A 16,957-nucleotide genomic window follows, 5' to 3' on the forward strand; every position below is an offset into this window, starting at 1 on the left:
CTGCCACAGGCACAGTTTGACATTCAGAGAGATCCCAGAAATACTACAGAGGTACAGGCCTAAAAACCCGCTTTTTTCACCATGTCCCACAGGTAGGGCAGGCTGCAAGGGTCTGTGGGCAGCAGAGCTGGCTCCCCAGGCAGGAGCCATGTCGGGAGGCTGGAAGGGCGATCGTGCTGTCTCCTGGACCTGTTTTTCTCCAGGTGGCTGGTACCTGACGGAAGGAGGTGGGTGATGGGTGAGCCAACAGCAGCGAGCAGCGGCCTGGGGCCAAATCCGAGGCAGGGCAGCGGGGCCAGCAGATAAGCCCCGCCAGGAAAGAGTGAGAGAGCTTGGACGCCCCTCGGTAACGGGGGAAATCAAGGGCCGTCCCCAGCTGTGGCCGACGGGTTGGCACAGGGTGGCTCTGCAGCCCCTCGGAGCGGGGGAGGCAGCCGCCGGGAGAGGGGGTGGGGGCAGCGCGGGGCCTCCCGCCGGGCCCGGGCCTGCGGCGGCGGAACGCAGCGGCGGGCGCAGGTTGCGGAGGGCCGCTTTGAGCAGGGCACAGCGCGGCGCGGCGGGCGGCGGCGAGTCCCGGTACCGGCATGAGGGAGCTGGCGCCCGGCCCGAAGATGGAATGCGACATCTTGGACGCGCTGGAGGCCTTGGGGTAATCGGCGAGCAGCAGCGGCTCCCCCGTGGCGGGCCGAGGGGAGCCCAGCGCCGCGCTGCCCGGCCGTGCGCTGAGAGGGGCCGCTTCGCCGCGGGCGGGAGGCGGAGGGGAGCGGAGCGCGGCGCCGGCCGCGGAGGGGAGCCGGGGGGCGGCAGAGGGCCCTGCCCCGCGTTCCGGCGGGTGCTGGGGGAGGCTCGGCTGCGGCCTGGGCTGGGCCTCTTGCCTCGCCCGGGAGCGGGGTCACTGCGGCTGCGTTGGGCTGGCCCTGGTTTAGTGGGGGAAAGGCGGAGGAGGAGCGGCTGCGCCGGCGTTTCTGGGGGTACAGAGGGACTGGGAGCGGGGACGTTCAGCCGTGCCGGCTGTCCGGGCAGCAGCTCTGCGGGGCGGCCGGGGCTCCCGCCGGCCCGGCTGCCCGTGTGCCGCCCACCAAGGGGCTTCAGGTGCAACAGAGCAGAAACCATGTAAAATTTAGTTTAATTTTTAAGTAGTCTCATTGCCGGTACTCTAGGGCAGTGAGTTGTTCGTGTTGGAAGGAAATGTGTTTGACTGAACGCTTGAATTAATACTTGAATTCTTGTCTGTTTAGTATGTATTGAGACACGCAACTCTGTTTTCACATTCACGTGTGATATGTGCAAATGCCTACCTCCTCTTTTCTGACAAGCCATTTTGTTTTTAAATTACCATTCACTTTTTTGGTGTGTTTAAAAAAAAAAAAAGTCTGAATTATTCCTTGACAAAAGTAACTTACAAAGACTAATTTCTTTCCAAGTATTTATGAACTAGCTTATAGTAAAACGATTTTTAAATGTGTATATTTTATGTTGAACTTGCTTCTTCTAACTAATGTTAATGCCTCTGTGCAGGTACACTGGTCCCCTCTTGGAGGAGGAAGCCCTGAACAAAGCAGCAGAAAATGGATTGTCTTCACCAGAATTTTTTGAGCTTTGTGTTTGGTTAGGTTCCCAAATAAAGTCACTTTGTAATATGGAAGAAAGCATCTCTTCAATAGATGGTGTGTGGATGTTAATTTATTAAAGGAATTTGGTATTTGTTCAGTGTATTTAGATCCATATTGTTGAGCTAATAGTTAAATTACAGTGTTGAGGTTTAGAAGATAGCTGAAGGTAGCCAAACTGAGGGTGATATTTGCATGTATGTAGCTCTTAGATTAAGGTCTTGTCCTGTGAAGACTCTTTCAAAAGAAAAAAAAGTGCTTTGAGGTTTTTTTAAGATCTGTATAAATATAAAAAAGCACATTCATACATCCTGTGAGTGGCTGTTGTATGTAATCGTATTTTGACGGCTTAAATCCCAGTGCATGGTATTTTCAACTAGGTGGTCCAATGCAGTTTTGCATTCAGCACAGTGTGTAGATACATGAGTTGCTTCTTAGTGCTACCTGATTCTTTTCGTTGAGTGCTGAAACTTGGATGAGATTTTATATTGCCTATATTTTCATGAAAGTGTAGTAAAACAAACAAACAAAAAAACCGAAACCCACAATTGAACATAATGGGCTTATAACTCCCGTAAATTGTTCATCAGAAAATTAATTACATCGATACACTGTTTTGTGACGTAGGCTCTTCACTTCCTAGTGATGTTAATTTGCATTAATGTTTTCAAAGACTGCTGTAGCATCAGCTTCTTGTTCAAAGTGTGAGTACAGTATTGCTATAGCTATGAAAAGGCTTGTCTGCATCTATGTAAGATTTTTTCAAGAAAAAAAATGATACTGGGGTGATATGTGATAAATCTTTGTCTGGGCTATTGAAACCTGCAGTTTAAACGTGTAAGTTAAGACAATTAGATTACAACTTTATGTTTCTGTAAAAAGCCATTAGTTTTGCGTTTATTTATCCCCACAGGTGATAAAGATATAGAGAGCTTCCAGCTTGAGATTAGTGGCTTTCTGAGAGAAATGGCTTGCCCGTATTCATCACTTATATCTGGAGACATCAAGGACAGATTAAGAGAGAAAGAAGATTGTCTTAAACTCCTCTGTAAGTTTATAACCGTTTTCCCATTTATAAGACAGTATTTTACATACATGCCCTGTTGTTGTTGTTATACAATTTACATTAAATAGATCTTTATGTGTATTTAAGTATTTGTGTGCAGTCATTACAACCTAGCTGACTATGCATCAGCTCACTTGTGCAGAAGTGGAAAATAGAAAACTATGAGAAAACTATTTTAATAGAAACTAACATTTCTTTGTGAAATATGGTTCAACCTACTGAGGCCTCCTGATCCCTCTCTTGATCCAGTTCCAGCTTAGCTGAAACTGAGACTTTGCTTCCAGTATTTCTGAGAAGTTTCTGGCCAGCTTAAAAGAAAATGCTATGTGATTTGAAAGTGCTGAAAGCAGCATTGAGAGAAGCAAAGTCTGGGTTTAAGCTGGACTTGGACAAAGGAGTAGCAGCAGGAACCAGCATGATAATATGAAACTACCCAAGGCGCTAGGGGCCTGGTGGTGGAAGTGGGTTAAGGAGTTAAATACAGTCTGGAGACTGAAGGTAGGAAGTCAGGTGAGTTAGTTCAGATAAAAAATGGGAAACTAATTCTGACCTGTCCAGGAGAGAACTGAGAAAGAGTCTCTCTTTTTATCATGGTCTTAATATAAATGTATATAATGTATTTGTATATGAGAATGTGGATGCAGAAATATTTAAGTTTCTCTAAATCTGCCATTATGACACTTTTCTCTTTAGTATTTCTAAGTACAGAACTTCAGGCTTCAAAGATATTGCACAGCAAGAAAATTAAAGGCTCTCATTTGGAAAAGCACAATGAAGTTCATCAGGAGGTACAAGCTATTTGCAATGCACTGGGCCTGCCAAACTCCTCATCTTCTGATATTCCTCTCTTGTTAACCAATGTGGAACAAAAGGTATGGGCTTTTTTGTGTTCTCTCTATTGTTACACTGTGAGCATTATCTCTGTGAGCATTCATCTTAGAGTTGAGAGGCCAACAGTCTAATCCATAAAAGTCCTATCTGACAAGTGCAAAGGAATTTTTATTCTGAAAGCCAGCTTAGTGTTTAACTTAAACTGTTTTAGTTACAAGGTGAAGTATTTCAGCATTTCCCTGAGGATGCAATGTACCTGATGAGGCTTACTTTGCAAATTCAAGGTATGAGTTGAGGTAACATAGTTTTCCTGTTACCCATTTAAATGTGCTGCAGCAGGCAGAAGCCTTTGGGTAATAACTGAGAGTGCATTTATGTACCTGTAGTATTTTCCGGATGTATTTAAATTTTATATCCAAAACTTGAAATTTTGTTTCTTCATGTATGAATTGCTTAATTGCAAGTATTGATAGTGCCATTTCCTTAGCTGCAGAAGAGGATGAAAATGCCTGAATTACCAATAGCCAGTGAATAAGGCAACTTAAATCTTATGAAACAGGACAGTTCTTTCATTTGTGTCCCACCAGTTTCCAGCTCGTTTTGCTGATGGGATCCTTAATCAGACTTCCTCACTGCAGAATGTAAATAGGCTCTTGAGGTGGAGTTTGTCTTCTCTGTCAAGCAGCTAAAAGTTTTGCTCTTTATTTCTCCCTGATATTTGAGGAGAGTGGGTGACCAGTCCCCTTTAAGAACTGTGAGAGATACATGGAATGAATCCCCCTCTGCTGCCGAGTCTTTAATAATTTTACATGATTATGCTGCTTTTTTTCTTCCTTCTCTTCTTCTCATTGACATCGATTTCTTACATCTGTACGTCTTTTTAATAATTTGTCAGTTTATTTAAAAGACTAGTATAAAATTAGGATTGCTTTCTTCAGTCAAACTGTGAGTTTTGCCGTACCTCAAACTTTGAATATGCAATCATAGGGAGTACCTTTTAAATTTGCATCTCCTGTAATAAAGTGGGTTGGGTATCAACATACATAAGAAAATGTGAGAGGTTAATTGACAGTCTTACAGCCTCCTACCACTAAATACATTTTACTTTATTCTATACCATTGAGAAACTAATAGTGTTTTGTCTTGGTTGGGTATTTTTTTGGTTTTGGTTTTTTGGTTTTTTTTAAGATGCTGTTCCCTTGTAAAGTATATTTACAAAAGGTAATATTTGGGAGGCATTCTGAAATTTAGTACCAAAACCCCCATAGAATCTAAATGAATATTGATCAAAGATTTAGAAAAGTTTATGGCAGTGTCGCAGTTTGTAACTCACACTCACATCTGGCTATTTTCCAGTCAAGATAGTGTGAATTTCACACTTAGTTACAAAGTGATGTTCTAATACTACTTCCAGTACCATATTATTCAAAAGACTTCTGAATTTTTTTTGCCTACTTTATTTGTTTTCTAGTAGTGAAAAGTGGTGCCCTAATAGTAGAGAATGAAAAGAAATTATAGTGTGTTATCAAAGAAATGAAATCAAAACTAAGCTAAAACATTTAAGTGAAATATGAGAAGAATATCTTTGAAAGTATTTGGGAATACTTTCTAGAATTTATTCATATTTAAGTTAGTGTGTTGCTTTTAACTGTCAGTGTTTGCAGACATGTCAATCTTGCAGACATAATGGTGCCTAAACATTAAGTATCGATGTAGTTGCAGGAAACAAAGCCAAAGAGTTTTCCTGTTGACCAGAAATAAAGGTCAAACGGAAATGTCTTTAAAGTTAGATAAATATTGAAATTAAAATGATCTGCAGGTGAATGGAAGAGAGGCAGAGGATGGGTTAAAAATACTGTGTGCCTAAGATTTTAGGTGATCTTTCTGCAGTTGTGCAGTACACGTTATGACTAATTAGGACAATGTTCCTTCCTGGAAGTGTTGATAGTGTAACTTAAATTAATGACACGTCTCTTCAGGTCAGGTTTTCTCAAAATCTTAGAGACTCTGGAAGTGCATGCATATATGATATTTATCTGCATAAATTGTGTTAAGCGTAGAAATTATTGCTGTACTTTGACAGAGGATAAAAATAATAAATAAATAAATGGAACATGGTAGTGAAATGTCAGCTAAAAATTTTTTTTTAATGAGTGTAGACTTGTAAAACAGATGAGAAATGTCATGTTCAATGCATAAAGATCAGCTTTATTTGGTAATAATAGAATAACTGTACATTTTTATACAGCAGATTTTGAAGTCAATATTTTCCTCATACGAATCCAATAACATTTGTTTTTCAACTATTTTTAGAATGTGCAAACTTCCAAAACAATCCCATAAATGTTTAATATGGCCAAGGTCATTGATTACACAGTACATCAAATAGTCAAATATGTTAATTTCCATCTAGCTTCTAATTAATTAGCTTGCTTTTTACAGCCGAGTATATGAGAACTTTAGGATGATTTGGCTGTTACAATTTGTTTTGCATTTCTATGCATATGTTTTTGCTGCTCTTTTATCTGGGTGCTGCTTTTAGTATTGTTCCCACTTAAACTAACAGACTTCTTTCTGAGTTTTGGTGGTGGTTGTGGTGCTTTTTTTTTTCAACTCCTACTTATCCTTCTTAACCTAGGGCAACGGTTGTGTTCAGGAATGCTGGTTATAGTGTAGATACATCAGTTGTATTCTTGTGCTCTGACAGACAACGGTACGTCAAAGCTCTCGTGCTCAGCGCCTTGTTATCAGTCAAGGCTGGACGATGAATTCTGCAGCTGTCACGCAGCTCAGCTTATTTTACTGTTGCAGTTGTAGGTTATGCCCTCGGAGTCCTGCTGATGGGAGCGAGGGAGTAAAGTGGGAATTCAGTAATCTGCTATGACTTTACAGTGTGTACGAACATGAACGTAGACCAGTTCATCAGTGAAAAGATTCCACTTTAAATGCTGCTTGATTAATAAAACTGTCACTGAATAAAATTACATAGGTATTCTCTTTAACTTGGAAAGAAATATTGCAGAAATTTGGAGGCAGTTTCCCAATCAATAAGGGAGTGTTTCGTTAAGCTGTTCTTGTTTCTTCTAGTTCTGATTTTCACTGATTCTCTTCCTTAATTGTTCTCTCTAAACTGAAAAATGAAAGGAAGTTTATTTAAATCAGGAGTGGGCAGTGCTGGGTTAGGTCTTTTAATAGTGATTGACTTATGATGACAGTGTATGGCTTTTACAGGTGGAACCCAGTGTTGTATTTACCTCTTAGCTGCCCTTGCAGCTGCAAACTTGCAGTAATCCTAATCTCTAGATAGTATTCAGCATCACTGTTTTCCAGGTTTTCTTTCACCATATAGCTATAAATTACATTGAGGATTTGTTTTGGTTTTGTTGTGGTGTTGGTGTGTTGGTTGGTTGGGTTGTTGTTGTTGTGGGATTTTTGTTTTCTTCTGTTTCATTTTGTTCCCCCATCAGCCAGTCTCATTTTGATAGACTCTCTTCCTTTCAATTCATTAGAACTTTTGAGGGTATATTTCTGACCTTAATGGTATATGGATAGGCACCTCTTGCCTAACAGAATCTTTAATCCATCTGCTGTTTATTCCTTCTTCTATACTAACCACTGATTTCTTCATCTCTTGCTGTCATGCTGATCTTATTGTATTGTTGATTATTACTAGGTTTTGATTCTTCTGGCATTTGTTTAAATTCAAGCATAGTTTGTGCTTAGGTACATTTGAGTTTTGAAGTAGATTGAGAGGTGTCATGTACATGCTTCACTAAAATCAAAACAAGTTGGCTACATTTAGAAGACACACAAATCAAACAACCCTGGGAAGAGTGAGCTTTGAACCTTACCTCTATCATAAATTTAATGTAAGTGCCTGTGTGCCTATCTGAAGTCTTATAATCGTTGCAAATGTATCTAACAGCTGTTCTCAGCTACAGGTTTACTGTGGATCATGCACTACCTCAATCCTTCCTTGTGACATGTAAAAGAAAATAAACTCTAGTTTTAGTCATTTGACTTTGTTTCCCATAGTTATTTACAAAAGCAAATGAAGATGTAGTAGTTCTCCCCATCAGACTGTGTGCAAAACTTGCAGGAACGATAATTTGCATGCAGTCTACTCCAGCTGAAAAATCAGTTGGCTGGAAAGTTATGTACGAGTGTTGGGCCATTCATGGTAACGGTTTTAGAAGAGCTGTGCCAAAGGAAGTTCCTTTAGGAAGAGGGGGAAGAGGTTTCTTGTGGCAAGAGAGGAGAATGCAGTGGAGTTGGAAGGCAGAAAGAGAGGCTGCTTCATCCCTGATTATTGAGGGCAAAAACCAATGGAAGAAGTAAAAGCAAGGCTGATTTTGGAGTGAACACAGAAGTCTTAAACATGTGTTGAACGGAACCAATTATACTATTAGAAGAAAATTAGTGAGAGAGAATGGCTGCATACCTATCGTATCTCTTGCCTTTCTTACTAGCACCCATCACCAGATTTTTGTAGCCAAGTCTAGTGTTTGGCAACAGAACTCTTAGCTTCCGATTGTTACGTTTGCTTAGTTGCAGTTACAACACTAAATAAAAAGTAGAATGACTAATTTAACTATTACTACTTCCTACGTGCACATGATAAATTTGCTCTATGCGTATTGTTCTCTTATAACTGGGAGGAGAAGTGATGTACCGTAAAATATTTTTGTATAGAGGTTGGTCATATAGTGAAAGTATTCCAGAAATCTTCTTTTAGTAACGGATGATAAGTCAGAAGATGCAGGTCTGTTTTTACGAATCTGCTAAAACAAATGTGCTGTATGTGATTTTATGAGTAGCAAATTGTGCTGAAATAAATGTAAATATCATTTGTGTTCTGAGAAGTATATGTTTTGTTTCAGATAAAGGACATTCTCTCAAAAGTTCAAAATAACCATGTGGGGAAATCACTGCTAACGAAACCTCTGAATTCTGACCAAGTGGTAAAAAAAAGTCTCTCTGTTTCTTTTTTTCTGTATTTAAAAAGGTGGTCAAAATTAATGCATGTGGCTTTATCTAACTTTGTTGATTTTTACAATTGCTGTTCTGTTGCTAAATATTAATACTAAAATTCAGTTGCTAAATATTAACAGTGCTAATCAGCTACTTCCAAGATTAATGTTATAAGACAGGCTTTGTATTGGTTCATCCACTTATTAACTTGCAAAATATTTTGTAAATAAATACTACTGTAGCGCTACACAGATGCACCCCTAATTTTATATCATTCACAGTGGTCACATGGGGATAGACATCTTAGTTGCTGGATGGGGTGAACTTAAAATTGACTTCTATAAGTTTATAGATTTGAATGTTTCGGTATTTTATTGTAACACTGCAGGAAAGATTGGAAAAAATCAATGATGCTCTTCGCAGTGAGTACGAATGTCGTCGACGTATGTTAGTGAAGAGGCTGGATGTGACGGTACAGTCTTTTGGCTGGTCTGATAGGGCAAAGGTAAGCTTGCTGTATTTTTTGCTTCCTGTAGGTGGGAGCCTGCTACAATTCCCCAGGTCTTCCTACCGAATATACATACCATGTAAAAACACTTCTGCTACTGTTATCTTCTTTCTGACCAGTTCCTGATCCTGGGTTGTAACATTCAAGTCCTAGATATTGAGGAAGGGGAAGGATTTGACCAGATGGCACAATCCATCCTTCGTGACTGTAGCTTCACAATTATAAATTCTAGCATCCTGTCTTGGGGTTTCTCACTTTAATGAGTTCACATCTCCCCTTTTTCTTTCCTATATCCACCCCATTCCAATCGAGTAAACTGGGAGGGAACCTCAGCTTTTCTCATGCAGGTGAAAGAGCAAGACAAACACTGGGCCTTAACAAAGATTGGGTGCAAAAAGTGACTGCCCATAAAGTTAGTGAGATTACAGTGACTGCTACCTGTCATGGATTCAGGGCTCCTGAATAAACAGACGGTCAGTTGAACAGGTTTTTTGAATAACAGCTTGTATGAGAAAAGCACACAATTACTTGTAATCCTTCAGTTGGCTGAAAATTCCAAACCAGTCCTGGATTTTTTTCTGCTGGTTTTCATTTTAATTGTGATCACTTCATTTGTACTATTTCCTAGCACTCTCTATATTAACAAATAGTCATGATTTAACCAGTCTGATATCTCTGAGCTAGAAATATGTATTGTTTCTATCCAGGAGGGTAGGGTGATAAGATACATAAAGTTTGTAACTTGGTGAATATACATGTGGGAAGCTGGAGGCAGATGTTTTTGCTGCAAGATCAACTTTCTTTCCAAAGGTCTGTGTAGAAAGCTTAAGATGGATAAGTCTTAAAACTTTGAAAGCTTACTGAAAGCGTGCGTTGTTACCAAGTCATTCTGGTGTCACAATTTGTCATTGACACATGCATACAGAATTGGTTTCGTGAAGCTCGTTAAAGATCACTGCAAGACATGAGGCTGGCTGCTGCTGTGCTGCTTTGGAATGGCTCACTATTTAATTTCTGCAGGGGCTGTGAATGCTTTCCTGCTGCAAGAAATGAAAAGGAGGGCGTTTAGCTCACAGAAGCCAGGAGATGTCCCTGTGTGTATAACTTCATTATAGCTATACCAATATGACTATATATTTCCAAATTTAAAGTATACTTCTAAATTGTAGTTGATGTTAGTTGATGACTGACTTAATCAGACTAAAATTTTAAGTCACTTGATATTATTCCATTCAAACAATGTGAAAAACAATTAATACACTTTCACAATAGAACAATAGTTGAAAGAGATTTTTAATTATGATAAAGTAGTAAGGTGATTCATTTTCCTGTCTTATAAAGACTGTTGATGTGAAATAGTATGCAGTTACAGAAATAACCAGGTTACATCTTAATTCAAAATTACGTATGATTTTTTAATCTTTTTTTTTCCCTTATTTCTCTTGTAGAAATATTTGTTTATAACTTCTCCAAGAAGATTTTGGAGATTGGAAAAGTTGTGGCATTGATATAACTCAGATTTTTTTTTTTTTTTTTTAAGCCAGGAGTCAAATTGTTGTCCTTTCTTCATTTATCTGTTAGCTTGCCTTTTTTCCCCCACCATTAAATAGGTATGATACCTCTCTCATCTTTTGATGGTGTGGCCTTTTTTGTGGGGGTTTTTTTGTTGTTGGTTTGATTTTTTTTTTTTTTTTTTTTTTTTTTTTCCAAACTGATTCAGTCCCCAGGAGACGTAAGTTTGCAGACTGAAATGGATCCGTAAATGGTGTAGTAATTGCCTAGCAAAGCAGTCATGTAAAGGAACAGCACCTGTTGTCTGGTCCATCCAAGGTCGAATTTGTTTTTACTCTGATCATTCTAGATGTTTCCAGAAAGTGTATATATTTTTCTTTTTGTAAAACAAAAGAAACTTCAGGGTGTGTTTGGAAAAAAAATCTTACTTTCTCCATTTCTCAGTCTCACTTTTTCACGGCTTGCACAAGTGTTTTGCCACATTGATACATTTTTTTTTTTTTTCCCCCACAGATTGACCTTACTTTGAAGCTGCTCTGTTTTCATCACATTTAGAAGGGATCTATTAAATATGGCTACATAAATCTCTTGAGAAAGCAGCTTAGACTCTTAAATTTTAGTCTTTAGTTATGTTGGAAAACATCAAAGAATCTGCTTGATGCCAGTGGGTAGGAGAGTTTCTTTTGTAATGGTGCTAAGTTTTAGCATCGGTTAAAGATAATCAGCAGCAATTTTTGTACCATAGCTCCATCAGTATGAAGAGAATTGGTAAGAACTGGCACTACATTTTGTAAGATAACCTAGATTTTCAGAAATTACACTGTGTTCAAATTGAAACTTACTGAGACCAAGACATGGTTTATGGTGTGTTTGTGTGTCTTATGCTTAGCAAGTAAGTTGTGTTTGATTTTTATCGTTTAGGTAAAAACAGATGACATAGCACGAATCTATCAGCCCAAGCGCTATGCATTATCTCCAAAGTCAACTATTACATTAGCTCACCTTCTCGCTGCTCGAGAAGATTTATCAAAGATCATAAGAACGAGTAGTGGATCAACACGGGAAAATACAGTCTGTGCGATCAACAAGGTATGCTTTTTCTTCCTGGAATGTGATCAAAGCACATGGGATTTTACAGACCTGTCAAAAGTAATTCTGGAATTGTACTCTTTGCTTAATATTTTCATTTCTTTTTGCAAGATACCTGGTGCTTTAAGAAAGGAAGGTTTGCAGAATTCCAGTAAACATTGCAGCAACTTCTTTTTTATCTTATTACACACACTCAGTCATGCAACAGGATGAAGTAGTAGCCAAGATGTGAAGGAACAGTGGTGGGGTAGGGATGTGTGTGTCTGTAGATGACTCAAGTTTGGTGGAACTGCACACCTCAAGTTAAGGATGTATGTAAGTCTTTCTGGTATCAGTTTCTGGGCTACCTGTTGCCAGGATCATGTTGTTCAGTTCATAAACCAGTGTCTTTCGTGATTTATACTGATTAACTAAAGATTCTGTGGGAGTGTCATTATGCTGCAAAGTAAAATTTGGTTTGGCTGCAGTCATAAATCAACATTGCGCTGCTTTCTTGTGTCTGATAAAAGCTGAAGCTTGCAAGTAATGACATGAGTTTCACCATTCAAAGGATGACTAAGCCTGTTTTTATTACTCCTTTATTTACAGATTTTTCTAAAGTTTTGTGCCTCACCCTTTAATATTTGTTGATCCCAAAGATTCTGAAATTTCTTAATTATTGTAGGATCTTGGAAAAAGGTTTTTTTCTAGAGGGGACTTAACTGGAGTGCATGGGACTGACTAGAGTATGTTAACATTCATCACACAGTTTATGAAATATGAAAACAACAAAAAGGCCTACTTGGATACCTCTTTGTTCTTAATGTTTTGTGTAATTTTGTCAAGTACAGTCCCCCTTTTTGCACACTGAGTAATATCCATGAAAGTCAAGATCCCTTTTTTTTTCTTTTCTTGAAAGTGTTACTGCAGCATGTTATGTATTTTGTCCATTCCAGCTCTCTGAGTGTCAGTAGTTTCTGATCCAAGGCAAGCTGGCTCTGCTTTTAGAGTTGCATAACAGTTTGCCAGTTTACGTTTTTTGCCAGCTATTTAGATATGCACTTTTAAGTAGAAGAGCTGCATCATAAGGAGTCTTTTCTATATGAATATATATTTATACATTTATATATATTATGTACGAATTATGTATATTGCATATTGTAAAATATGTACTTGACACGTGTAGCTTTCTTCATAAAGATTTCACAAAAGTAACATGAGCTAGCTAGCTGCCATTATTTCAATGTTACAGGTGGAAAATTGGATCACTTTGAGTTCTATTGTGTTGGGGCAAATTACAAGGCCAGGAAATAGGGATTCTGCTGTTAAGCTCCACACCAAGGGGACCTTATCTCCTGTGAAGAGCAGGCAGCATGTCTTCATCTGTAGAAGAAGAACCCTGTGCCCCTTCAAGTTATTATTACTATTTTTTCTAATACTACTAAAAATCACCTATTTTTCCGTACAGGTTCTGATGGGGAGAGTACCTGACCGTGGAGGCAGACCAACAGAGATTGAACCACCTCCTCCTGAAATGCCTCCTTGGCAAAAAAGACAAGAAGGTGGTGGAAGAGGGAGCTGGGGAGGTGGAGGTGGTGGTGGAAGGGGCAACTGGGGGGCTGGAGGGGGTAGAGGAGGTGGAGGAGGTTTTGGAGGTGGAGGTTTTGGAGGTGGGGGTTTCAGAGGTGGTGGAAGAGGAGGAGGTGGCTTCCAAGGTGGCAGGGGAGATTATGGTGGCAGGGGAGATTATGGTGGCAGAGGAGGTTATGGTGGCAGGGGAGGCTATGGTGATCCATATGGTGGAAGGGGAGGGGGAGGATACCGAAGATACTAAAATACTGTAAATAATAACAGAGTAACTGGCAAAATACAGTGGTGGTGTTTACTGATATCAAGAATTTAGATATGTTAAGTTGGGTTTAGCTTAGAATTAAGTATGATCATATGAATCATTGCATTAGACCAGCTGATGTTGTCATTGAATTCTTTTAGTTAACTGAACAGAACTTTTATACTAAAATGTGATGACTAAAGACTTTGTGTTTCGTACTGCTCATGTGGTGTTTTTTAATATGTCTTTTTATTTAAAATAAGCCTCAGAAAACTGAATAAACCCCTTTATAAGCAAACAAAAAGTATACTATTTAATGCTCAGGCTTCTCCAATTATTGCATGTTGCATGTCCACTCCCCTGCTCTAAAATGCTGTGCAGGAAAAAACCAAAATGGGCCTAGGAACTGGATGGAAACACTTTCAAAAGACTCTAGAATGCTGTTTTCAGGCTTTTTTTTTCTTCATCTAGTTTTCATGCGGGACATGTAAATGAATTTTAATATCAAGTGTTGAAATCCTTAAGGCTTTGGTCAAAATTACTCAATTTGCTTTAAGAAACCTGTTCTTCCAGAACTTCATCTAAAAGTAACATTCTGAATTAATACTGTACAGAAACTAATGAAATCAGGTTGTTTTGTGTGTTCGTAAATATATGAGACTGAAGGTCAGAGCATGTACCATGAACTCAGAATCATGGTGAGTTTTGATAGTGTCTCTTTTCATATAACCTGTTTTCCATTTTATTGGTGTTTCATAAAAATATTTTAAGATCAGATTTGGCAGGAAACTTCTGCAGCCATCATGTCTAGTAAGGGTTCATTTATATATTCCTTCTGAATCAGCCTTGAGACATGAAGGCTGAATAAGCTGAGCTTCTTGAGAAAGAATATACCATTTCTTTGGGGTTTTTTCCTTTCTTTTTTTTTTTTTTTTTTTTCCCTCCCCCACCTGCCAAATGTTTGGGAATTGCGGACTGCCCTGCTAATAAGACATCTACAGCAGTTGCCCTTTGTCAATGACTTGTCTCTCTCTTACACTGCCAGACAATTAGCCTAAAAGAAACTGTCTTGATATTGTAAGGGTGCCTTCTCCTTCGCAGATAGTGTCACTCTAGAGTTCTTTCTGCACAAATTTCCTATGGGTGTCGGTATTCGGTGTGCTCTAAAGATGTTCTTTTACCTTCAGGAACACATACATCATGTCGTGTTTCATAAGCAGCTTTATGCATGAACGTAAAGCTCTGTTCAAAATCAAATTATTATTTCTTTCAAAAGCCTGTGTCAGATTTTATTGATTAGCCACCACCAGCCTTACCATTTGAAATTTTAATCCAAATAAACAACTTCAGAAGTTTCTCTCCTGTTCCTCTCTGATCACGGTCTGCTTGAGAATGCTGCTTGTGATATGGTAGATGCAGCCTAGTTCCTTTGCCAGTGTTTGTTTGGTTTTTTCCTACGCTCCTTTCTGGCCTAAACTGTTATCAGCCTCTGCAGTCATTATGGAGGGACCCTCATGGGTCATGTGGGAGCATAATACTGGTTTCCTTGCTTTTGAGCTTGGTTTTTGCCTAATGCTCTGGAATTGCTCAGAAATTGATGACATACCAGGTGAGACCATGGGCCTTGGAGGTGAAATGTTGGTCAGCAAAGGAACGGAGTAGTTTTGAACAACCAAAGCCTTAATATAAAATTCATTTGTTGCTACAAGTAATTTTGGAACAGCAGTCAAGCATTTAGCTTCACCAAAGAAAAAATGCTAAGAAAATCAAATAGCTTATCTATGCATAAAGATTTCATCAGTCTTAAGAAGTGAAGTTGGGCTGGTTTAGTTGAGCTGTTGTAACTGTGGATGTGCTGCGGTGCTTTTACACTCCTCAGTTTGTCCTGGTAGGGCAGTTCTGAATGAAGTAAACCATCAAGTGAAACAGCTGTGTGCCCACAAGTAATTCTAACACTTAAATTATTTCGGTATCATATTTCAATTATACTTATGCAGACCATGTAAAAGATGGAAATTTCAATAGGTTAAAGTTGGTTTTATGTGGGTTTTTTTGTTTGTGTTTTTTTTTTTTTTTATCTGGCCATTTCAGTTTTTCTTAAATAATTCCAAAATGGGAAGCCGATATTTGAAATCTAAAGTAAGCACCACCACATTTCATAGAGGTATCCTTTTCTGTCCTCTGTTGTCAGAGTGTTTGCTCTTAGTTTATCAAAAGATGCAATAATACCGTGAAAATAATCGATTTAAACCTCTTAAATTTTGTATGTTTGTCTTGAAAAATATTTTCAAAATTCTGTTGTAAGTAAAAGATTTTCATATATATGTTTGTGAGCATTTTTGTGTTTATTCACACCTAGTGAATATCTACCTGAATATTGTTTTGGTTGATCAAGAATTGAAAAATAGGTTGGGTTTTTTTTTCCAGGATTTGAGAGAGACACACTTTTGTTAACAGCTGTAAACACTAAGGAATAAAGTACTGTACTTGAAGTTGTTTGCATCACTTGTGTAGTGTGATTTGGATCCACCATCATATGTTCCTCCTGTGTTTGTAAGGAAGAATTCCTGCTGGTGATTTACAATAATGATGGAACTTACTTTTTATGATAATGAAAAATAAGATATATTTTGACCAAAATGGAGAAGGCAGTAGATGACAATGTAGGAAAATTTCAACAGACAGGGCATGTCACAAATGTATCCCTATTACATTGCCTGGGATTACTAAGGAATCTCAATTAAACTTTATCTTAGTAAAAAAAAAAACCTACATGGGTCTGTATGATCATTACCTTTGTCATTATATAAACTAAGGAAATATCCTCCAATTACTTCTGAAGTTTTCTTTTTTTTTTTTTTAAAAAAAATTTCTGTAATTATTAAGTAAAATACAACTGGTTTTGTATGTGTACGACTGTAGGGCAGATTTGCCCATATAGATAGGAATCGTGTTTTCAGTAGTTAGTGTGCACTCCTTGTCCTCCCTCAGGTGACTGAAGGTAACTGAACGAATATTCATTATGCCACATTGAAACATATTTGTGATAAGATACTTTGAGGTTTACTTCAAGGTAAATAATAGCAAGTCTTGAGGGTGCTAGAGAGCTGCCTGTGTAATAGCCAGCATTAGCAGACACTAATGACTTGGCTGTCATGCTGTGAAATATTTTCCAAATTAGCATTCTTAACAACAAAAGTGAGAGACTGGGCTAATGAAGAATTGAGCTCTGTAATACTTGGAATAGCAAGTAGCAAAACAGTGTCTGTACTGTGTCAACCACTAAAATAGTGAAGAATAATCTGCAAATCCCAGGCTTCCCGCATTTTCTCGGGCAACATTCCAAGTCCCACAGAGGTGATGCTGGACCAGGGCCTCTGGTACTGGTTTAATCCTGCCCAAGTGTCTCCGATGATGGAGTCACAGAAGATTAATAGAGGTGGTTTAGCTTTCCTTGAGATAGAAACTCAGAGGCACGAAGTGCAATTTTAATATTTTTTTTTCTATTATAAATATTAACCCAAAATCTTACAATTTATATAAAATCTTTACAATCTGTA

The 16,957-nt window shown here is 38.6% G+C and overlaps 1 protein-coding gene across 1 annotated transcript; it reads left to right on the forward strand.

Annotated features, from left to right (window-relative positions):
- The first annotated feature begins 507 nt into the window (after window positions 1-507).
- FAM98B (family with sequence similarity 98 member B) lies at window positions 508-16,077 on the forward strand. Its single transcript, XM_065635999.1, has 8 exons — window positions 508-649; window positions 1,519-1,667; window positions 2,524-2,658; window positions 3,370-3,548; window positions 8,388-8,468; window positions 8,867-8,983; window positions 11,420-11,587; window positions 13,035-16,077. The coding sequence occupies exons 1-8, from the start codon at window positions 585-587 to the stop codon at window positions 13,398-13,400; spliced, it is 1,260 nt and encodes a 419-aa protein (XP_065492071.1). The 5' UTR covers window positions 508-584; the 3' UTR covers window positions 13,401-16,077.
- The last annotated feature ends 880 nt before the right edge of the window (window positions 16,078-16,957 follow it).

This window comes from Caloenas nicobarica, chromosome 5 (genome assembly GCF_036013445.1).
Source record: "Caloenas nicobarica isolate bCalNic1 chromosome 5, bCalNic1.hap1, whole genome shotgun sequence".
Lineage (NCBI taxonomy): Eukaryota > Metazoa > Chordata > Aves > Columbiformes > Columbidae > Caloenas > Caloenas nicobarica.